The sequence below is a fragment of the Struthio camelus genome, chromosome 1 (genome assembly GCF_040807025.1).
Source record: "Struthio camelus isolate bStrCam1 chromosome 1, bStrCam1.hap1, whole genome shotgun sequence".
NCBI classification, from domain to species: Eukaryota; Metazoa; Chordata; class Aves; order Struthioniformes; family Struthionidae; genus Struthio; species Struthio camelus.
Window position 1 is genome coordinate 131,552,687 of NC_090942.1, and position 24,084 is coordinate 131,576,770.

The following is a 24,084-nucleotide window of genomic DNA, read 5'->3' on the forward strand; positions in this document are numbered from 1 at the left end:
CCTTGAATTTCTACTTCTCTCTGCAGTGATGTTTGTCGGTCAATGCCACAAAATTCTCTCCTCAGACTGACTAGCGCGCTTAGGCTGACGTCACACCACTCCTCAGTCGTTACATGAAGCTTTCCCTGGTCTTCCTATACGTAGTAATACCTCCCTCACCCATTCAGTCGGCCCTTATTTGAAGAACTACCTTTCCGCTCTTCCTCCAGAAAAACACTCTTTTGCTCTGATACCAGCCAAAACCTTGATTTTGGTTATGCTGCTATTGTGCAGCAATCATTGGATGTCGTGCTAACTGATGCAGTCTCGCTGTTTTGTTGTCTACCTATAGCCGTCTACTCAGAAATACTGATAGGAAATGATGCTGTTGAGTATTCACAGGAGTCACCTGAAAAAGTTTTTGGTTTTGACACTTTCCGCGTGTCAAAGAGACACTCTAGGTTTCAGAGAAATCCTTTAAAAACTAGAAGCTACTATTTTGGAGTGCTATACCAAGAATTTTGGGACTGAGAAGGCAATGTAATTTTAATGGTACAGCTTACCTATTAGTAAAGGTAGTTTAGCTACTCCAACATGCTAATGAGAACACAGTGCAAAGCAATTCCTTATGCTAGTGATAGGCTACCATATCACTCCTGGCATATAACTTCTTCGGTAATATTAGCAGTTCACTTTTCAGACATACACCGCACTGTAAGTGACCAGCAGAGCCTTTAGACTCCATGGAGGAACAGAGCTCCTTTCTGAAATTTTTTCGGCCACTGTAAAATAAATAAAGTCAAGAACAGGAGGGGCTGTCCTCTAGTTTCTCTAGTTTAAAATAGAAGTATCTATCTCAAGAACAGGTGTCAAATGAAAACTGAGTTGTGTAGCCCTATTTTCAAGCAAGTCCATTATGTTATAGAATGATTTGTTCTCCTTTATTGTCACATAAAGAGGGCACCTTGACTCAATGTGATGATTGTTAACTGTGAAGAGCAGAGCAGAATTTAGAGAGATAAGTCTTGTATAAGTCCTGTGAGCAGGTTTCACAGAAGTCTTAATCTTGCCTCTTTAGACCTGGTGGGTGTTGTCGCAGATTCGCTTTTAAATTTATGAATAAAGCAGCTTCACGGAATGACTATGAACTTTGCATATAGAATACAGTTTTTAATATACTTAATTTAAGAATTATTTCCATGGAGGCTGTAAGTTTTCTTTTAAATTCTCTTGTAACAGCCTATTACACAATTTTTGCTATATTTTTCTACAGAAATATGAAGCAAAGGGCAATGAGAAATTCACGTGAGCACTGTATAAGTAATCAGTTTCTACTGGGCTATCAGGCCTGAATTATATGCTATTTATTCCCGGCTTTCTTCAGCATAATTGACAGTTGTGGCCAGCTTCATGTTGCTGACAAATGTTTACTGGAAAGTGTCCACCTGAAACGTCTTTCTAATTTGTGAACTGAACAGAATTTGCGCTTATGCACAGATGAGAAATGGACTGACTTGCTTGTCATTTACTCCAAAATGATTTTCTGTGTGCACTCAGTCCTTTTGTCCCTAGGCATCCCTTCTCTAAATGAGACAAAAAGTAAGATAAGCTTGTAAAATAATTGGCTAGATTTCACTTGTGTTCTTCTGTGGTCATAGAAAGAAAAGAAATAGATTTATCAAGGTTAAAATACTGTATTCTTACAAACACTTTAATACTAAATCAGCAACCTGTACTAATGGACACTGAGTGAGCATAGGCATCTCGTAAGGAAAAATAATAATAATAAAAATCCTTCTTTATTCTTCTGTACTGCATTTTGGTACAATTCAGCTACTGCTGTGCTGAAAAGAGGTGTTTCAGACTCTTACAGTGCTATTGTGAAGGAACTATGCTGGAGCTGCCTTCAGTGGAGATTTTGAGAGCAGAGTTGTTGAATTTCTAATTTGTGTTCTTGTTCACAATAAAATAAGACATTAAAATCCCCCCCAAAATTATTTGAGATGCTTAGGTAATGCTTAGGATAATTTTCTGTCCTTCCTGAAGAAAGAATGATGTTTGGTAGGAATTAGTAGGGGTCACAGATGGAAGAGTTAACGCATGACACCTGAAAACAAGACAATAATCCACATTCATCCACTGCTAGCAAACAAGATGTGTACTGGATGTGAGGAGATCAATTTTAAATAGCTCTGTTGGAACTATGCAAGATATAATTACCTGGAAGGTATATTGAATAAGCCGAACTTCCAGCCAGCTAAATATCAGCAGTACAAGAACCAAGTTAGAGCAGATTGTAGTGTGACATGCATGATCCTATTAATTTAATGCTAATATGAAAGTAGAGTGAGCCTTTGTCTGTATAAGGCAGCAAAGCTCATGCAGTCCTGTCTGTAAGCTTAAATGACATTGCACATACAGTGCCTTTTGAGATCTTTCTGCGTTCCCCGTCTTTGCTGCTGGACTCTATAGTCTTTTAAAAAATCCATTTTTCCTATAGTTTCCATATGAAATATGGATTTCATATGTCTAAATCCACTGGAACAGTTTGACAACCTGAAGATGTCCTTATTTATATTGACTTTTAAGTATATTTTTGTGAATTTAAACATTTGTAGTGTCACAGTTCATGGAATCTGTTAATGAATCAGCTTTCAGGATGCTGTAAAACATCAAAGACTGTTCAACTAGCCCCATCACCTAGTTGATTGTACAGCCTCGCATGCCATTTTATTTCTAAAAAATGTAATTTTGTACAATAGAAAGTTCAATAACATTGCTCCATTGTCACTGTTGGAGGCAAGTTTCGTTTTCTAATGTTTCTTTTAAATATTAAATTGAGTTAAAAACCATGGAGTGCTTCATCATGTAGTTGTACCTGCTTAAGTTAGTTCTGCTATGGTTCTTATTTTGTTGAAGATGAAAGTTATTCGGTTTTATTTTGTGGTCTTTTAATCTCATCTTAACAGCTTATTATTTTCTCCCGTGAAAAGACATATAATCATCAGTGGTTATTTAATATATAATCACCACACATTTGCGAGTGCTACAAATTCGATCTGAAGTCTCATCTGCCTTAGTTGCTGCCATGTAATCACTCACAAAAGACTGGAGAGTTTGTTATGGCAGCAACCCATAACTAAGCTCATTTTAAATACCTAAAGCAAAGCATCTCTCTTCCCATTCATTTTTGCAATAACAAAGCTATGCATTTCTGATCTGGTACTTAGGTGCTACCACTTTAATTACAGTGAATTTGTTATGTTTTATTTTATCCATGTTTATGTTTAATTTTTATCCATAACGTGCTACCTATTTTAGGCAAAAAGTGTCAGCTTCTTTTCTTTCTTCCTTAGGAATAAGGCAAATCTTCCTTAGGAATAAGGCAAATCTTCCTTAGGCAAATCTTAGCATAGTCTTTAAAGTTAAGAATACCCTTGATTGTACAACTTGTTAGGGCACAATAGCATCACTGTGGTACAGAAACGTTAATGTTGCTCTCCTAACAAAAAACAAACAGAAAGTGAGGGTTTTTTTTTTAATTAGCTGTCTTGAGAATCACAAGTGTTGTGTGCTACAAGGTCTCCTGTAAGCCCCTAGAAATACGGGAGCATTTCGCAAAGTGACCAGGACATGGACTCCAGCTGCTTCAGATTTCAGTAAATTGGTGGTATTCCTCACATGTGCACATTTGCCCATGGCAGCCTACCTGATCTGACTTGAGCTGAAGTAAGAGACTACTCTGAATAAAGATTTTATAAAACAAATCTGCTGGTATTCATGAAAGATAAAAGCTATAGACTAAAGTTCAGTTGAAAGGAGAATGAGAACAAGCAGCTTTACAGAATACCTTCATGGTAGCAGTACAACATATTTGAAATGAAGTATTTCACATATTTTTTCACATTTTTGTTTCATTTATCATAGCTTTGTGACTAGTGTTTGTGTGAAATGCTTATATTTGTTGGTTGATAAAAGCTGAGCTGTGGTCTGCCCTATACTGTGGATACCAGTGTGTAATTTAAGAAAGATTTATTAACATTTATATAGATTTTGTCATATCGTCCTCACATCATGTCATACATGTGTTTGTGAGTGTGCATGTATGCGTATATATGCGTCTATGTGTTTATGTATATGTAATAGTTAAAATAGTTTTCCAAACAAAGTTCTCAGGACACTGATAATCTAAACTTACTTTGTTTAATTTATTACGTAGTTAGTTTCATTCTTATTCTTAATGATATTTCCATGTGTTGCATTCTATTGTAAAATGTCTTATTTTTTTAGATGACTTATTCTTACCTGATATTATATTAGGTATCTTCATAGCTTGCTTTCTATTTTACAGATATTAACATTCCTATATGAGAGAAAAGTATTGCAAGACCAAAACAGATAATACTTTGGATATAAATTTTTACCCGAGAATTGTTGTGCATAATTATATTTACACAAATATTGATAGAACAGCGTAACTGTTTTCCCTTCGGTAATAGGCCCTTAGGCTAAATAATACAACAAACTTTTTTCTTAACACCAAAAAGGGTTGAAAAACTACTGAACTCTGAAGAAGAAAAAAGTGACCAGTGAAAATGGAAATCTTTTCTAGGTTCAACTCACTCTGGAAGAACATACTATTATTAGATCAGCAGATGTCATTTAGAGCCAAATTTTACCTTGTATGGACTCATCCTGCCGATTTCAATGGGAGCTCAACATGCACATCTGCAGGACCAGTTTGACTTTTTAAGTATTGGTAATCTCTGATCTTGGTTTCTGATAGCCTGCAGAGAGACCTGACTAATACGTGTATAAAGGCTTGTCTGTCCTTCTGCGTTTCTGAAGTTCAGAATTGAGGTCAGATTAGAACATTTTTAAGAGATTGCTCCTAGTTTATTTGAAATAAGGATGGGATTTCAGCTTTTGGAAGTGGCATTAAACATTGATGTTTAAGTACCTAAGTGGCATAGCCATTGCATGCTGGGACTCTAGCATTTAACATGGCTTTATTGTCTTTAAACAGCATTGTTTATTGAGTTTGCTGTATAAGCACAGGACTAGAGATACTGATGATCAAGTGTTAACATCTATGGATACTACATTAAATCAAGGATGCTCTTGAACTGTTGTGATTCAATTCAAAAGGTTTCCTTCTCTACTAGCCTGGAAATGTAAATATTCACCCAAGAAGAAAAATATTAAAATTTTAGTCACATTTTCCCTTTTATTGTAGGACTATTTTATTCAGCGTTTCTTAAGCAAGTGTGGCTTAGGAAGAGGGGTGGTTAAAGGGAGAAAAATATCTCCAAGGACTAGTTATAACAGATCAATATGACACAGAATTTCTGTTATGTGATGTGCTATTGAAACATTCTTAAGTAAAGTGAAAGGACATACCAGAGATGAATATAAAACCAGAGACCTGTATGTTAAGTGAGGCGCAGGAGAGGAGGGAACAGGGAAAAGGAAAGCTAGAAACGGGTTTTAATACTCTCCGGTTTCTGTGATGAGGCAATTTTCTTTCCCTAAAAAGAAATCTGCTAGTATTATTTTTTTAATGAAATCTTTTTTTTACAGCACTTACTCTCCTGTTCTTATCACTATTATGGACTCAGGGGATGTATTCAGGTGTTGTGTCTATGAAGTATGCAGATTCTGTAATGATAATTTTAGTACTGCATAGGCAAGTCAGTGAGCAAAACCAAATCAATTTGTCAAGCTCAAATGCTGGTACACAGTGATTATTTAGGGGCTGCTTGAAGTAGGGAATACAATGAACATTAGGTTACCTGGGATTGTTTATCAATGACACATTGTGCCGTACTTTTCTCATGTTAATGTTTATATATTTGAAGCCTAATAGAGTTTTATTTCCTTTTTTTGTCCCAGGTTAACCCGTAATAGAGCCTTATAACTGCTACTTAGCACTTCCATAGTGCTTCTCATGTTCAAAATAGTATGAGTTAAATCTTCTCAGTTTCTTTCTGAGACTGCAATAAAAGTAGTGTTATCCCCAATTTACAAATAGGGCAGTTGAATCAGTGAGGACTAACTTGTCCAGACAGCAGTGCCATTCAAATAATTTTTATTCTCTTTAGCTTTTACCTACAAATTGTTTTATTTCAGTTGGGTTGGATTATCCAGAGGATTAAGAATGACAGAGCTGCAGCCTGCTCCCCCTCCAGATGCGGCAGGGCAGCCTCCCCGGAGGGAGGTTTCAACCTGAGTGCCCTGGGGGGTGGGCACTGCATTGGACATGGGCCCAGCCTATGGGCAGCGCTACTGTGAAACCCTAGACCCATTTCCTTTTCTTCGTTTTATTTATCTCATTTTTAGTATTTTATTTTAGCATTCTTTCTTTCTGAGTGAGCTTAAACGAAGTTGTTCTAGCTTAAGCTCTCCTGATATCTACATTTAGAACTGAATACCCTGTTTTGATATTATAGAGGGTGCTCTTATTAGAAGGAAGAAGGCAAGGAAGTTCTGCCTCAAGACCTGGGGTTTCACTCCCCCTCCTCCAGCTTCATAAAGGGGTGGTGAGAAGATGGAGGCTGAAGATGCAATAGTAATTCAGGAGTTGCAAAATACAGCTTTCAGCGAAACTCTTAAGAGTTTCACCTGAATTCTTCAGCAGGTTACAGACTGATGGATTGCCATAACCCCTTTTGGCCTTAAGCTCTAAATTTTGTGCCCCTTGCTGAAAATCTTAATTATCAGCGTTATGATGCTGAACACTGTGAAATATTTATGTGGTAAAATGAAAGAGGTGTTGGCATATTCCAGGTAAACTGCGTTCCATGTTATGGAGAGGAGAAAACAAAAATATTTTATCTGTATATGCTTTTCATTATGAAGGTTATGAAGAGGTTTTCAAGCTTCTTATCTGAATTGTTTTAATGTTAGCTGAGTGTCAGAATATGACTGTGTCTTAAGAGAGTCTAAGTTGGCTTTTCTGTGGCCACGCAAGGACTCCTTACCTTTCCTTTGAGCTCTGAAATATGGTGTCTGCCTGCTGAGGTCAGGAAGCTTCAGCTGTTTTGTAGTATCAGGATACTGCTATTGCAATCTTCTTGTTTTAAATTGCTTTCTTTTTTTGGTCTGTGTAGCACTGCATGTTTGCAGGATACCTTTAGACTGCCATGCTGCCTTACAACACAATAGGGATTTACTCTGTAGTAACTGTTTTCTCAGGGCAATGAGAAGTCCTGTGAGTCTCTATTACCTGAAAGAGCTTTTTATAAGGAACATAGATTATTTATCCTTTTATGTTTGTATTTATTTAATATACATTGTTTAACAGTTGATTATTAAAGAGAGATAATTTGTTTTTGAAGGTTTAAAATAGGTTTGAATGAAACTCAGGGACCAGAGCTTGTTCCTTTTCAAGCACTGTTAGCTTTAGTGATGCTGGATGTAACCATACTGTAGGGAAGTTTTCATTTGTAAAGATTCCTCTATATATTTTCTGTGTGCTTCCTGTAGTGTGTGTTGGACTTTCAGATTACACTTCCAAAAGCCTCAAGTTACTTACAGTGCTTGGGCACTTTGTCTCTTCATTGCCAGATTGGCTTCTTGGTCACAAAGTAACTGAGGTGGGACTTTGATTACATGGAAACATCAGCACAGAACTATTTACAAGCACTTTAATAGTGATAGGCTTTGCCATTTCACGGTTGTAGTTGACCTAACAGAATGAATTACAGGCTGAATTTGATGAGTTCTTTTTTCCCCTCCGTGGAGAAGAACAAATTTTTCAGAATAATGACATGGCAGTAGCATAAACTGTCTCTATTTAAGGAAATAAGGGATTACAAAACTGCATAGCAGCTGTTGATGGAAAAAATGTCAAGAATTCATAACAATCCTGATAGCTTGAAACACATACCGCTTTGTTACTGTCTCCCCTATTAGTGGGCATCTGTTTGTTAAATTAGACATCCCTATCATTAAATCCTGTCTTCCTTTTAAGTATAGCATTGCTCCAAATGATAGCTTTTACTGTTGAAAGATGAGAAAAGATGAAAATTAATACATAGTATTTTTTTATGTTATTCAAATTTTATTATTCTTACTTTTAAGGAAATAGTTAATTTTCCAAATCTTAGGAAGAAAATTTGTGAAGAACTTCATGTTTTATCAGATTCAAAAGTAGAGAATTCAGAATGGTATAGGACATACTAAAGGGCATTTGATTTTCTTTCTCCCTTGATATCTTCTATTGCTCACTATTGTTATCCCAGAAGAGGTTTTATATTCTACTCCAGTGCATTTTTTCCTTGGTCATTTCTGAGTTTATAACAATATATAGGATGGAAAATCAAATCAGCTAAAATCCATTTTGTTTCAACAGTGCCTGTCCCCAGGAGCACTAGAATCAAATAAAAATACAGTGTGAGTTTAAAAGGAAGCTAAGTGCAGCATATTGAACTAGCAGCTGAGAAACCCAGGTTTCACTGAATGTTGAGTCAGTATACATTAAAGCTATCAGAGAAGAAGTAGACCCCGTTTTAATGAAAAAAATGGAGGCTGTTAAACTGTCATGGTTAGAGTGTGACGGTTTGTTCAGCCTTGTCCTGTTTTACATATAAAACCGAAAGCTGTTGTGTCCTGGCCTGTGCCTATTTCCCTGTTTCGACACGAAGGCTCTGCAGTGCTGGGAACGTGCTGTGGCCCAGAGATAGGAAAGCCTCACCTTATTGTGCAAATGGATCCTGTTCCAAATTAGCTGCAGCTGGTATAAAATACCTGTATACCACCAGTTCATCAGGCACAAGAGAGCTTATTTCCCTAAATAATCTTTTATTTTTTCTAAACTGCCAGATGTCCATTGCTGTCTCTTTCACTGCCTAGGAGAAATTATGATTAATACAAGACTGTGCTGATGGAGACTCTTCTATACGAGGGAATTCTTTAAGAAATAGCCAGGCTGGCATGAGGCCGCTTTGCTCTCCGTGATGCCGCTCACAGACCGAGGAAAACAGTCTCTCTTGTGAAGGCACTGTTGGCCTTTTTCTGAGATCCTCTTCATGCTGATAAGCATCAGAAACAGTCATGGTGGAACATGTAAGAGGATTGATTCTTCGTGTTAGTGTAGGCAACATTAGCTCTTGTTTAGAAGTTCTGGATCTGGTGCTTAATTTATCATTTCCTCTTTTAGAATTAATTAAAATAAGTACTATGTTCAAATTAAATGACATGTTATAATAATTGAATAAGTCTTCTTAATTTATAACCCGTCTACAAAATCATCAATACAATAAAGCCATATTACCCACCTACAAAAATGAGATTGATGACAGACCTGTTTGCTAATTACTTGTTAGTCTTTTCTACTTTAATTAGCATTCAATTGTGGTTTTTTTTTTCATTTTCATTGCAAATTCTTCAGGAAAAACTTTTAGAGTTTTGTGAAAATGAAAACATGATTCCTTTAGTGCGTGTGGCTTTCAGTGATTTTCACGAGTGGTCATGTCTACAAAAAATTATGTAGAATCTCTTGTACATGTGATCACGAATAAAAGTAAGAATTTTATGTTCTAGCCTTCAGTTTTCATAGATGTCCAAACCTGTGTCCTCTTGAAAGGTTTATTAGTAAGTGCAAATAATTTTATTTCTAAGTATGGCAGCTATAACATTTAGCTCAACTCTACATTAATGTTTTAATGCCGTTACATAAAGTCTCAATATGAACTGCTTAAATATGCAATACCATTGCTGGAAAGCTAGAGATGACACATCATGGTTTTCAAATTATTATTATTATTATTATGGATGTTTTCTTTCTCCCCCTTTAAAAGGATAATAATTAAGAAACGTTTCAAATTCTTCAGCTTCAGTATTGTATAAATGAACATCAGTGAATGGGGATACTGTCTCCTAAAATCTTGCATATAGTAGCTCTATGAGAAATTAGCTTTGGAATCAATTACGATTTCCCATATAGTGTTCAAAGCGAACCTGTATAGAGTTCAAAGCAAACTTTTAATAACTGCAATAATTGCCACTCAGTAAAATCCGAGAAGAAAAGGTAGAGATTAAATCAAATTGCCTTTAACATCTTTGACTGGCCTCTGTTCTATCTGCAGCCAAAAGGAAAAGATAGAGACTCATTTCCAGAAGCTGGTGTTGAAAATTTTAGCTATTTGGTGCGTTAGTAGAATGAACTTTCTTTCCTTCAAATTCCCTTGCCAGTGAGAGAAGGGGATTACTGCACATCTGCTGAGGTTCATGGCTTCTCCTTACGCGTCTATGGGAACATGTTAATGAGACTTGATCCTTACCAGTGGGTTCAGGATCAGGACAAGATAGTGGAAAATGGAAGTTACATGATAGTTAAAGCAGAATTGTTTATGCATGGCCTGACAGAGATTTTCCTAAATTTGTAAACGTAATTCACAGTGTTGTTAAGAAGGACAAAAGTAGCACAAAACATAAATCTGATCCCAAGCTATTTTTCATTGCAAAGATATTTCAGATGAGAAGGAGACAATAAGCAGAGTAGTTAATGCATTTGAAAATCGTAAATGAAAAGCTCAATTACTTGTTTGAACTTCGTGATTAAACAATTGCATAGCAATTGCAAATAAATGTTTATTGTATGGTATCTGTTTATTTAATATATTCAGGCAAACATATTCAAATATATTTCAGGCAAATGCAGCTAAACTCATTCTCAGTACTGCTGAGATGTACACGAGAATATACAACTTTAGCATGTGCATGCTGTTATCATCCTTTTGTTTATGTGAATGTTAAGCATTTCCTGCTCTCAGCTGCATAACTGCTGTCTGTTCTGTCAAGGCACTGAGGTTCTCTATTCTGGACTGCATTAGACATGTATGGTAGATTTGGGGATCAGTAGGAATGAAGGTAGTAAGTGAAAAAGCAATTTTAATGTTCCCCTGACAATTTGCAGGAGCAAAAAATAAATAAAAACCAGCCTGCATTTTACTTCTTTTTTTTTTTTTTGTGCGTAAGGAACAAGCACTCTTCTGAAACTACGCTTCCTCTACAGGGTGTATTTTCCTAGTGGGGTAGTGGGATTTAGTCACACAATTCCATTAAGCCCAGTGGACCAGAAGTTACAGGCACTCGATTATTTAATTTAGGTTGGATTCCTGCATTCTGTGTTTGACTTGTTATCGAGCTATTGCACATGTGGCTGAGGGAGAGTGGGGTTAAGAAGTTGAAGATGTGAAGTGTATAGTCAGTATTAGTGAATTTTCAGTTACAAATTTTGTGATGGAAGCTCCCTGAAGCTAGCAAAGTATCTGATGTCTCTATTCCTATTGAAATAAGCTCCTTTACTGTTTACTTACTCTCCTACTCAAATGATTCATGAATTTCCTTTCAGATTTCAAGGAACTGATTTATGGATCCTAAAGAAAAACATGTCCTTTTCATGGCATTGACAAACACCGTCTCTCTAGGTGACTTCTAGGTCTTTATATTTAATTTTCTTCTGAATGTTGGGCAGCTGTCCAAAGAGGTATTCAGTGCTCTTCTATATATTAGAGACCACTGGAAAAAAAAAAAAAAGAAAAGATAAAGAATATGGCACGTGAAATATGGAAGGAAAGACATTTTAAAAAAAGCAAACCCTCCATGCTTAAACAACCATGAAATTTTGATTAATAGGGTTGGTATTCCGAAAAGGGGTGAGGGATAGGTGGTCGTTATTTGCTAACTTTCAACAGGATACCCAAAATGCAAGCATTGACAAGTGTGGAAAGACTATGATTCAAGGGAATCTATCACGTGGAGTTAAAGAATACCAGAGAAATACTAGAATACTAGGAAATAATATAGGAGCCTGAGAATATTTGGTTTTAAACAGAAATGTAGTATGCATATCAGAACATAGATGGAAACAAGTAAGTAGTGGGACACCATAATATCCAAGTTACAAACTCTACAGAAAAGGGAGAGTAGCTTTGTGCCAGTGCAGGGTTAACGCTATATTTAAGGAAATCAAGTCATAGAGATGAATTAACTGTATCAGCAACTAACCTAAAATTCCTTTGGATTTGACATTCCAGTCCTAAATGGAATATACATTAGGAACCACTAAGATGCAATTTGGTAAGTAAGAGGTTGCAAGAACATAAATTACTATAAAAATCATTTTAGGCCATGCTTTTCTGACTGCATTTTTGGACACCAAAATTTACTGCTTCATGCAATAACTTCTCAGGGAAGCCGCAAACAGGATGGGCAACACTTGGTTTGGTACTGAGCAGTGCAAGTTCGAAACATTGCTATTATAAGAGGGATCATAGTGTACTAAGAATCAGCATCTCTGCTGAGACAAAAAAGAAAACAAATCAACCAAGGTCATGTTCATTTTTCAGAAAGGAAGCTATACACAAGTGAGGAGACCTGCTTAAAAGGAATGAAAAGGGTGACAAGTTTGAAGACAGCATGGAGACACTGCACTGCAAACGGAAAATAAATTCATACCCTCAAAGAGGACTTTCATAGGACTCAGTAGGGTGGAGTGGCTAAAAGTAGGAAGTATAAGGAAAGCTATTTGAAGTAAGGATCTGTAGGACAAAGTGGCAAAATTTAGGGTGACTAAACATCAGAACCAGGTCGTTATTCACTCAAGTGTTTTAATGGAATAAAAGTATGAGACAGCAATACCCATTAACAGTATTATTTGCTTAAGTCTAGTGTTTTAATGAGGAATGGCACGTGGCAAATGTAGTTTCAGTTTTTAAAAAGGGCACCAGGGCAGACCTCTGGACCTACAAGACCAGGAAATCTGGGGAAGAATATACTGGGAAAGACAAAACAACAGCTTTTGTAAAAGGAGGTGTGCTTTACATCTCATAGTGTGCCTTGAAGGGAAACTGTGAGCACGTGGATAAGGAGTATAAGTCATTTGGATTTCCAAAAGGTTTTCAAGGTTCTTAACCAAAGAGACTAGGTTCCTGTGGGATAAGAGAGAAGGTCTTCATGTGAGTAAATAACCAATTATCTGGTTAGTTATTTCCTATAAAGGGTGCAAAATACAGGGCAGGGGTAAATGCTCAGTTTTCCCAGTGAGGGAGATCGTTTCTGCTCCAGGTGGTCTGCTCTGTTTTGCGTGTACGTCAGTGAGCTGGGAAAGAGAATGAATAGTGCAGTGACACATCTTGATGATTACAAATCTATTCAGAGTTCCTAAGATAAGGATAGCTTGCACACAGCTACAGAAAGGCCTCACAGTACTGACTGGCAGGAAAGTGCTGGCAGATGAAATAGAGTGTGATAAATGTAAAGTAGTGCATGTGGTTTTTTTTTTTTTTTTTTTAAAAAAGTCAGTCCTAACTTTAAATGAACAGTGATGAGCTCTCATTTAGTCCTTTTAATCATTCCTCTAGTTCTCAACAAAAGAGATGATGGAATTATAATAGATGGTTCTATGGAAACATCACTTCAGTACTCAACAGTGTTCAGAAAACTGAATCAAATGTTAGGAAATACTGGAAAAAGAATAGAGAACAAAGCAGAAAATATCATTATGCCATGATATAAGATCCTGGTGTATCCACATCTTGTATATCGTATGCAGTGTTTTGGTCCCCCAGTCTAAAAAAGAGTATAGCAGATTTCATCCAAGGTGTGGAAAGCTCCTACACAAGGATAATAAATGGAGTAGGGGTGGGATTTGTCTTGCCTAATTTCACCTCTGCCAGGCAGATATGTACATGTGAGCTCCTTGTCTAGGCTTCCAAAGCTTCCTAGGCTCAAGAAAAATCTGCTTAATTTAGTTGCTGGAGTTCAGAATGTGATTCATTTCATCCTGTTGTAAAAACTTGTTTTGTTCAGTTCCTGTCTTGATTAGCTTCTTATTGACTATAGAGGGAACATAGAGTGACTTGCTCAGATGTAAATGTCTACCTTATATATATACAAATCTAGTCAAATGTATCCCAGTCGGGGAATCTTCAGGCTGGAAAAAGTGGAAGATATGATGGAGGCTTATAAAACCATGAATGGCACAGAGAAGGTCAACAAAGAATGACTGATTACTGAGCTAAAAATTAGGGATCTTCTAGGGGAGGTCTCAAGTAATAGATTCAAACAAAGCAAAAAAGAGGTGACTCTTCAGCCTAAATATTGAACTCATCATAGGATATTTTCAATGATGTCAAGTGCCTATGTTAGTTCAAAAATCTAGTGGGCAATTTCATGGAAGGAGAATCCATCAAGAGCCAATTAACATAAAAATACAGCTTCTGGGTCCAGAATCTCCAAGCCACAAATTAGTGAGCTGGAAGAGTATAGCAAGGAGCACGGAAGCTCATGCTTTCCTGAGCTTTACGTACTTCCCTAGGCAATTGCGTTGACTGCAGTCAGAGGAGAGACTGAGCAAGAGTGCCTTTTGGTCTGACCGATTATAGTCGCTGTTACGTTCGAGACTTTTAGTATTTGGCTGGTTAGGGTTTGTGCGGTGTATGTCTCCTAGAGTTCTTGCTAATTTTCCGTGGAGTTTTAAAACACTTTCTGACAGGACTATATGGATCATTTAAAATCCAATCTACCACCTACAGTATCACATACTATTGAAATTCTTTCTTGCGTAAGGACAGTCATAATGAAAATAATTTGGGGCTGTTTCTCCTATTGCTGTTCACACTGAGAAGTCATTTAAATCCCAAGCAATTTAATTGGTTTAAATTGGTCTCCTTGTGGCAGTGGAACTCTACTCACCATGTATATTTGTTTTTAAATTAGAAACGTTACAGTTCTCCACATTTTTCTGCTATAAAACTGGGATAGGTGTAGTATCTTTTATTTAGAAGGAAAAATAATGGAAATATGAAGCAGACATAAAATACAAAAACTGGTTATTAAAAATATAAGTACTACTATAAAACATTTCAGTCATGCTAATGAAAATCACACTCTGGTAGAAATTCTTAATTTCTTTTTCTACGGATGAAAAGTATTGTGTAAGAAAGATATGGAAATAATTACTATTTCCTAAATTTGTTTGAACGTTTGTTGAAAGAAAAAAGAATTCACATTGTCTTTCTATTACTCTACAGCTACCTCGGGAATGATGTGTGTTGATTGGTGGACCTGTTGTCCCTGATAAATTGTGTTACTTGACTTAGCCTTTGAGTGGCTGAGCTTTTTAATAATACAGTATCATATTATCAGATCTTAATACGGATACATTTTTCTTTCTCTTGAGTTTTTAATTGTAAGATTACTGACATTTATTACATAGCTCTGTATTAACTAGCGTTCTTTTGTTGTTACTCTACTGTGTTTTGATTCAAATAACTAATAAAAGTGCTAATAAAAGTTCAGGCTTTGTAACAATAGAATACAGAGGAACAAATTCAAATGTGGTGAAAATAATATTATATTTTCTATGTTGCAAAATTAGTGTAACGCTAGAAAAATCAATATTGTTGCAGCAGAAAAAGCAATTAATAGGAAAGTCAATTGCAAAATGAGGGGCAGGAAAGAGATACATTTTATTTTATACTTTCATATGTATTCCTATGGTTTGTTTTCTTTGCTTGCTCTGTCCTCTGTGTCGTAGCTTTCCCACTCCGTAAAATAACTTACGGTCACTACAACAGGTTGACTAATCGTGAAGGTTCTTCTATTTCACCGTAGTTTGGATATAATGATAATGTGATTTACTTAATCATTTGGGTCAATCTTCAAGACCAGTACTTCCAAGTCAACATTTCTGGTGCCAATAATAGCCCTGAAATCAGCCAGGTACTTAATTATATGCTTAAAAACAAGTGGCTTATAAGCTTAGGTCTGTGTGCTTTGCCTGAGCAATGAAGTTTTCAATTAAAGCCTGATTCTATTACTATACAACTTAATAACAAATTAATTTGCTTTAATGCAGACTCTGCATCAAAGTGTATTGTAGTGCAGGAACTGGTCTTTGCACCAGGTGATCCCCGTTTATTCCAGCAGTGAGATAGATAGATAGATAGATAGATATAAAAACAATGAGGGTGCTGCTGACACTGGCTAAGAGACGTTCTGTGATCTTGGAAACTAAGTAGCAGCGGAGGTACCTATTTGACCATCCCCAGTATAAGCCACACTGTCATGGCCAAGAACCTTGGGCCGCTTAAACTGGCAGACAGTAAAATAGCTATTTGCAAGTTGCATGTTCAGACAATAATATATGTATCTTCAGTCACTGAGGCCTTTGTCTTCCAGGCAAAAACGCCTGTTTTTAAAACAGGTTATTCTTCTGAGCTGCAGTATTGATTTAAATGAATAGGTTAAGCACGTGTATAACACTGTGGGATAAAACCAAGCATGCTAGATCTTTTCCTTTTGTTTTCGTCACAGGCCTTACTTTCCTCACAACGCTATAAATCAGTATTCTTTCCAGTAATATCGGTTGTGTTTCAGTGGTGTAAAACTGGTGAAATGGAGAACTGTGTATTGTGAATTTGATCTATGCCACTGCTCTCGCATCATGGCATATGGGCCATTCTCTACACTTACTTCTACAAAATGCACATCACTTCTGATCTGTGCGTTTTATAGATTTATCGTTATAGCCATTCATTGCATATGAATTCCGTTTAAGTTAGTCTAACTCCTTATGTTATGGGGTTTTATTTAGCCTAGTGAAAGCCAAATCTGACCTTTAATGAAGTTTGAGGGACAATTTTTTCTGTGATATTTGCCTTTAAGCCAAATCATGACATTCTAATATCTACGAATGTCTTAATGCTACTTACGGTGTCAAGACTGTTATGGTTCACTCAGATATTTTTTTTTTTTTGGGGGGGGGGCGGAGAGGGAGTGTTGTTTGCATCATATATTGGTGAAATGATTAGTAGCCAAACACTTCAGGTTTTTTGATGATCCAAAATGAGATGCAGACCACATATGGTCTATATTAAAAATGCTGAGAGAAAGGAGCTGGAAAGCCAGACTAATATCACAAGTGAATTATCCTACCTTTGTGTGCAGAAATCACATTACCTAATGTGCTCCTGAAAATGACAGAATTTATCCCTTAGAAATGGCTCATTGGTACATTTTGACACAATTTGTCATCTTAAAGATTCATAAATATCTCCTTAGGAAAGATAGATATGGAACAGTGGAAGATCGGCGTAGAGATCCTCTCTCCGTTAGAGTCACGATGTGCTGTGTCTGGGGTCCATGCTGCAGGGCCCTGGGGATGTTTCTGCATGCATCATGGAAACATCAGGTCGTTGCTATTAAAATCAAGACACTTGAAACTAGCAGGTTTTGGTTTTCACATACATTATTGAAATTATTAAATTAGATTGCTATTGCATATAATTTTAGAGATTATCTTACAAGATGCATTCTTTTGTTTTTCTGAAATATGGAGGCATGTAGGCTAGTTTGGGATTCATAGCAAAAGGTTTTTTGTTTTCTTATTGTTATTCCCCTTCCTAACCATTGATTTGTAATGCACAAGACACCTGAGGTAAGAGCATGACCTCAGTGAGATCTGTCTGTTTTACCATTGATTACTCTTATTTATTCACTGTTTGGAGAATTGTGGTCTGCCTCTGTTTTCATATATTAGACAGCATTTTTCATATATTAAACAGCATTTATCCGCCCTGAGGAACACATACTATGTATATGTAAACAATGAGAGAAGAGAGAAGCATCCCTTATAGCAATCATACCAGCAGATGTTCTGGTTAGAGATTTGGTTTAACTTGCCAAGAATTGCTGTGAAGGCTCCTACTTTATATCATCACCTTCTGAAATGCTAGGCTGAGACTTAAAGCCTGTATTAAGTTATATAAAAAGACTGTTGCCTGTATCATAATCAGTAAATGCCCTTCTCTCAGCTCCATATGGGATACCTCTGCTATACAAATCAGCTGGTAGTAGAGTCAGTAGTTTCTAAAGTTGTTGCTTATGTTTGTTTATGTTTAATTCACACAGGTTTATCGAGCAGAAATTGTGCCCCTTAAAGAGAAAGTGCATCACGTCAATGATCTCGCTCACCGGTTCACCCCCTCTGATATTCAGCTCTCCCAGTATAATCTCAGCTGTGTGGAAGACCTGAACACGAGGTGGAAGGTGCTACAGGTAGACTTCGCGTAACCATTTTCTTTATGCTACTTTTAAGTAAACATTTTTTCTGTCTATGTGGTTGTTTTCTCCCCATGGAAGAGCATTAAGGGCATATTAAAGGAATGAAAGAGGAAGCAGATAGTATTGAAAAACACTTTCAGAAATGGTGTTCCTATGAGAAAACAAGAGGTAAAGCTGGCTCTGCTTTCATGTACTTCTGAATCAAGAGCTAGAATACAGTTAACCCAGTTTGTCATACAGTTAAAGCTCACATACAGTTAAAACACTTAGTAGATTATTCACCTTTTAATAGCAATATGTTCTATTTAGCAATTCCTGTTGCCAAATGTATCACGTGATGGTTTCTTTCCGCTAGCTTATCCATATTTTACTGAGATTTTATGGTGTACATGGAGGATTGATTTCAGAGCGTTTACTTTTGCTGCTTTTTTCCTTTTACTTTTGTTTAAATAATTTACAGGGGCAGTAGTTTTAAATATCTTCTTCCACAGCCAGACTAATGATGCTGTGCAATGGAACATTTAATGTCACACCTGTACAATCAAATACACAATTACAAGGCATTATATGCATTCAGTTGGCAGGATTTGTTACTGCTATTAAAGCTGTTAAGAAAAGGATTTTAGAAGTTCATTTTTCAAACAGAAAAAATATTAAGATATATTATGAAATCAAGGTGTACATAAAATGCAAGTTAAAAATAAATGTTGAAAAGTTTATAACTTTGGATTGGTTTTGTTCACATATATATCACTTAAGTTTTAGATTACTCTGTGCTATCTTGTGATTAAAGCCCTCCAAAATATATATTTTTTTTCCAAAATGCACTATATTTCAGCTTGGAATTTTAGGAAGAATGAGTTGGGGGGGAGGTGTAAGCATGCATGAACAGATTGTAATGTAGGTGCCACAGCAGTAGAGTAGTCTCATGATTACAGGGAGGTGAATACAGTTAAGTGCACTTCTTTAAGCACTGGCATTTACTCACTTTTTTATTTATTTCTACAACATTGCCCCACGTTGTGAAGTCATGTCATTGTGTTTACCTTAATAAAGATATTGCAAAAATGTGGAAGTATGAGATGGAGGTTAACACAGAGTTTTGTCTGCATTGTAAAATCCAAGTATTAACAATATTCAAAAACGAACCCATTCCATGTTGTCATATATGACAACATATGAGACATGAGATCCTGGTGCTGTCAACTCTAATAGTCAGCAAGAGGTTATTGCCTTTCTATTACTTCTCCAAAAGAAATCTCACAATTCTGTGACATCTCCAGTTTATCAACAGTTCATGCAAATATTAACAGAATAAATATTTTTGCTTTTTCTTAATCAGCAGTTGGCAGTGACAGTGCTAGTTTAAGTAAAAGATAATTAGTCCTAGAACTTTGGCCATTAGCCTCCATTTTTCCCCAGATCCTCAGGATAGGCTATAGGAAAATTTATTAAAGCAGATGAGCAGCTATCTGGAAGATAAAACGAGTAGTCCCAAAATGACTTATCCCACGTACGAGAAAAATCACAGTTGTTTTATGTATTTAAAAACAACAGCTAATTCAAGCAGCAACAGAATCAGTTAACAAATTTACTGTGTTTTATTGAAAGTTAACCTATTTGGTTAACAAAACAGTTAACTAAGTTCCAGTGATTTGCTGAAATGTACTTCACTACTTCATCAAGACATAAAGGAAAGAGGAAGATTTTTCGTAGCAAAGGCATATAGGATGTGAAAAAGTAACCAAGTCTGAGGGAAAGCCAGAGATAAGCGTGTTGTTGTTACTGTTCATGAAAGTACCAGACAGAGGGCAAAAATGACATTGTAGGCCATGTGGACTTTGTTTTAAAATATACAGTAAATCTCTCTCGCTCTCTGTTTCGCTCTCTGTCTCGCTCTGGCTCTCTGTTTCCGTATCCTAAGGGCGGAAATATTTCTCACCCGTGTATCCCGTTTCCTACAAAACAGCATTGCAGGAAAATTATAAAACAGATGCTTTTGTGCTGCTGCTTGCCAGGAGTATATTCATTCCTTGCTGTATGTGGGAGAGGCGCATAAGGCTTATCACATCTGAAATAATAGAGAACCCTAATGTTATAAGCAAGTTGCAGAGCATTTTTTAGAGGGTGAAATGGTGTATTGTTTCTCATTTTATTAACACTGGAACTTTTATAAGATCAGAAGAGGAAACGTATCATTTTAAATCAAATCTTACAGAGAGTTAATGTTATATTAATTTTACAAGCCAGACTTTATTCATTCACTTACAGTATTGTAAAGTGGTTGTACAATGAGATAATTAGTGAATAGTATCACATATTGTTGCCGAATCTTCCTGGAACTTCATTTATGTTTCTGCGTTAATGTATATTTGCCTTTTATGTGTGTGTGTGGGGGGGTGCATGTGATCACTTGTGGTCAAGGTACATTGAAGTATTACTGGAAAGAAAAATATGGAAAATATTGTAATGATGAATGAGTATCAACAAGACAATTTTAGATTTAGTGATACATTTTTGTACTGGAAATTCTTACAGACTTAAGGTATTGTATAAAGGCATATTTCATTAATTAAGCTCAGTCACTGAAAACTAAGCATATATCATCAGCTTGTGGAGTTTACACAATGTGAGCATAATTAGCTTCATACCTTTAAAAGAGTTCTTTTGAGGAAATAACAGTTTACTTTCCCATATCTCTTGACCATAAAAGGAGATTAAACCCCTCCAGGGAACGATTTGTTATGGACTTCACAAGCAGCTCTCATGTTCAGATTCTGTGCGCTTCAAACAGTATGTGTAATGAGATCATCCTGAGGGAAAGCATGTCTTGAAAACTCTTACTTGCAGTCAAAATTTGAGGAGCTGGGCTGACCAGATTGGATTATGTCTGCTACTGTTTGGTCAGACATCCAGCTGGTGTAATGCTGGCCAAAAGGTGAATCCTCTGACATTTAAAAGAATTTCCAAGTATCCCATCGGGAACGTAGCCTTCAGTGATCTATACAGATTATTTTTGTTGAAATCAAATTGTGTCCACTGCAGTGCCTATAATAAGCTGAGAAATACAAAAAGAACATGCTGGACACTGTCTTACATCCACAAAATAGATCTTTAAAGAGATTTAGTCATGAGATTTATATTCCAGTGTTCTATTTTAGAGAGTTGTAATGAACTTCAGTCATCTGCGAGTAGATGTCTCTGTCCGCACTGTTGGGCCCAGCCTGTCTAGTTTGTGAAACTGAGCAACCTGGAGGAAGCACGTACAATTCCTAGAGCTACAGTAGCTCTAGGCAGAGCTATTGCAGAGGGCTGCATAGATTAATATGAAGTGTAAGTGTAAGAAGCAGTAGCCCTAATTTTGATATTGTTCTTAACTTGTGGGCTCGTCTTGCACCAATAGCAACAGTTCTCCAACATCTGGGAAGGCTGATGTGGTGCGAGAGTGTCTTGTTAAAGGGTCCAGCTGTAGCTATTATTCTGTTCCCTCAAAGAGCGCTCTCTACTTACAGCTGCTGAAGCAGCTACTGGGCTTTTACTACTACTGCAGGCAGTTACCTCAAGTTATATCATAGTCTTATTTGTATTCCACTGAGGATGGGTTCTTTACTGCGCTGTGTAGTATACACGATTGTAGTAAGTAGTGCTGCAGTGAATTATTTAAGAAAACAGCATCTTCCAGGTGCTTCACAAATATTAGCTGATTCTGTGAACCCCTGGTGAGAAATACGAATGAATGTTACTCTCTCGATTTGCAGAGGAACTAACATTGAGAATATGAGGGCTAGAAGGCAAAGCCCTTCTATACTGAAATCAATGTGGAATTGTGGCTTTTTGTCAGAGTCTTGCTCACCTCCAAATGTGTATATCCCACCAGATATTAACTGAAGGTATTGTCCAGTATTTATTCAGATGCAGTGAGTCTCTGAAAAACTGAGCCACTGGCATGGTGGGCAATAGTCCTCAGCTCATACCCTGCATTCTGTAGGGGGGCTGGCAGCAGGGCGAATAACTTACATCAAAATATAAGTTGAAAACAGCACTGATCTATTAATTTAGGGTTTAGGTTTGGAGTTTTTTTCATTTTTCATTCACCTTCTGTCCTCCATGACTCCCCCAGGAAAAAATCCTCAAAAAATAAGCAAAATAACAACAAAAATACTCATGTAAAGGAAATGTTTTTTTCGGGTCTCATAGCTGAGCTGAAACAAGTTCAGCAGATTCTCAGGTCCTTTCTCTGTTTCTATGTGAGTGGCATGGTAATGCTTTCAGGAAGTATTTTCCAAGGTCTCAACCACATCATTAAGATTTGCATGTGGTTAAGGATATTCCCTTATGTCATTTTTCCCAAAGCAGAAGGAAAACCTCTTCTAGTTCTTTGGATTTGAGTTGTCCGAATTCTTAGAAACTGCATATGAATCTCATACAGAAAAGCTCTATTCATAAACTTAAACACACAGTCTACCTTAACATTTTGTATATCTTGTATTACAGGAGAAGTTCCTTATTCTACATCAAACAGTGAGTGTAAATTGAAGGATTGGATAGAAGAAGGCAATGCAATACTGAACAAAAAATGTGTTTCTTCCTCTGTAGGAGGTAGAAAATGTCACATATATATGAATGAAATGGGCAATTAGTTTTTTGTGTTTCATCGTTATTGTCTTTGGATTGCCTTAGCAGCTTCTCTTTTCATTGTGCCATTTTATTCATTTTAGTATATTCCCATTCCTTTGGGTTTCTTCTGTTTTTAAAAAATACATATATTTTGACTTATGTCTTCTCACAGTAACTGACAAAAGCAGGAGACAATTATTTTAAATATCTGGGGGCAAAATTCTGGCCCATCTGAAATATACTAATTAAGGAATTTCTAAAATCATAGTTCTTTTCAAGCCTGAATTTTAAAACTGTTTTAGCGGTTGCAGATTTCATCTTCCCAGCAGAGGGAGATTTTGATCCTTTTTGGAAGATGAGTTTCCCTGTTAGACTCTTCAGTAAAAATGTTGTTTCGTATATTCCATGGGAATTGGAACTTCTGCCAAAGTCACAGTTGTCATGGTTTTTTAATGGCCTCCTACTGATTTAATTGGTTATGCCACTGGGCCTCAGAAGTCGTACGTCCATGTATTTTTCTTCATTTATGTTCGCTTGTGTCTCGATTGTGCTGGATATTCCTCTCACAAATATGCATGTAGGTTCACACTACACTTCATTCATTCATTAGAGATCTTCTTTATTTATTTATGTAAGGTAGTGGAGGAAGGCCAGCTATCTGGACATGGAATTCAATTCTTTTAACGACGTGTGTGATAGAAATTGGAAATATTCCCTAATAAATTAGAAGGACGTGTTCGTTGTTCTTTGTGGCGTGTTTAGGGTCGTAAGTGAAAGAATGCATGCATGTAAGTAAAAAACAGGCATGGTTATCAGTCAGCCATGCCAACAGAAGAACGAATAAAAGCTTGTTAAAGTTATGTTCTGTTTGATGAATTTCAGCTTCTTGAAACTTTAAATGCTTTAGTTCTTTTTTTTTATTTGTGAAAATACATTCATTTTAGAATTCTGTTATTCTTTTTGGCTTCTTTTAATTTGGAATTTTTCCATCTTTAAAGAGTTGTTTTAAAGAACCATACAGAAGAGCAGTGATTTACTGTATTTTATGTTCTCATTTCAGTGTGTATATATAGATTTTTTTGATGCGTTTCATATGTCTCATATATATTCTTCTCAAAAACATTAATTGAAATTATTTGCATAGAAGATTCTTTGAAAAGGAAAGTGGAAGTTACGACCGGAGAATTAAAGCACTTGAGTTTCGGTTCTGCAAAGGTACGTACGTAGGCAATGGGAGTTAGGAGTTTTTACCTTAAACAAGAAAATTGCACAGGTAGCTTCATTTTTTTCTTGCCAACATTGACGGAACATGATCTAGTTTTTTCGACATCTTTTTAAGGGTGTGACCTGATTCCAAACAGCTATGTTTAGACTATTCATTATGAGAAATAGGGTTTTTTGCAGGTAGAACGTGTG

General features: G+C 36.5%; 1 protein-coding gene across 10 annotated transcripts in view; it reads left to right on the forward strand.

Moving 5' to 3' along the window:
- DMD (dystrophin) overlaps window positions 1-24,084 on the forward strand; it is a 1,217,172-nt gene that overhangs the window by 1,024,853 nt on the left and 168,235 nt on the right. For all 10 annotated transcript variants that reach the window (XM_068917030.1, XM_068917051.1, XM_068917057.1 and 7 more), the window contains one exon: window positions 17,899-18,045. In XM_068917030.1, coding sequence (XP_068773131.1) covers window positions 17,899-18,045 — 147 coding nt within the window. The remainder of the gene's footprint in view (window positions 1-17,898; window positions 18,046-24,084) is intronic.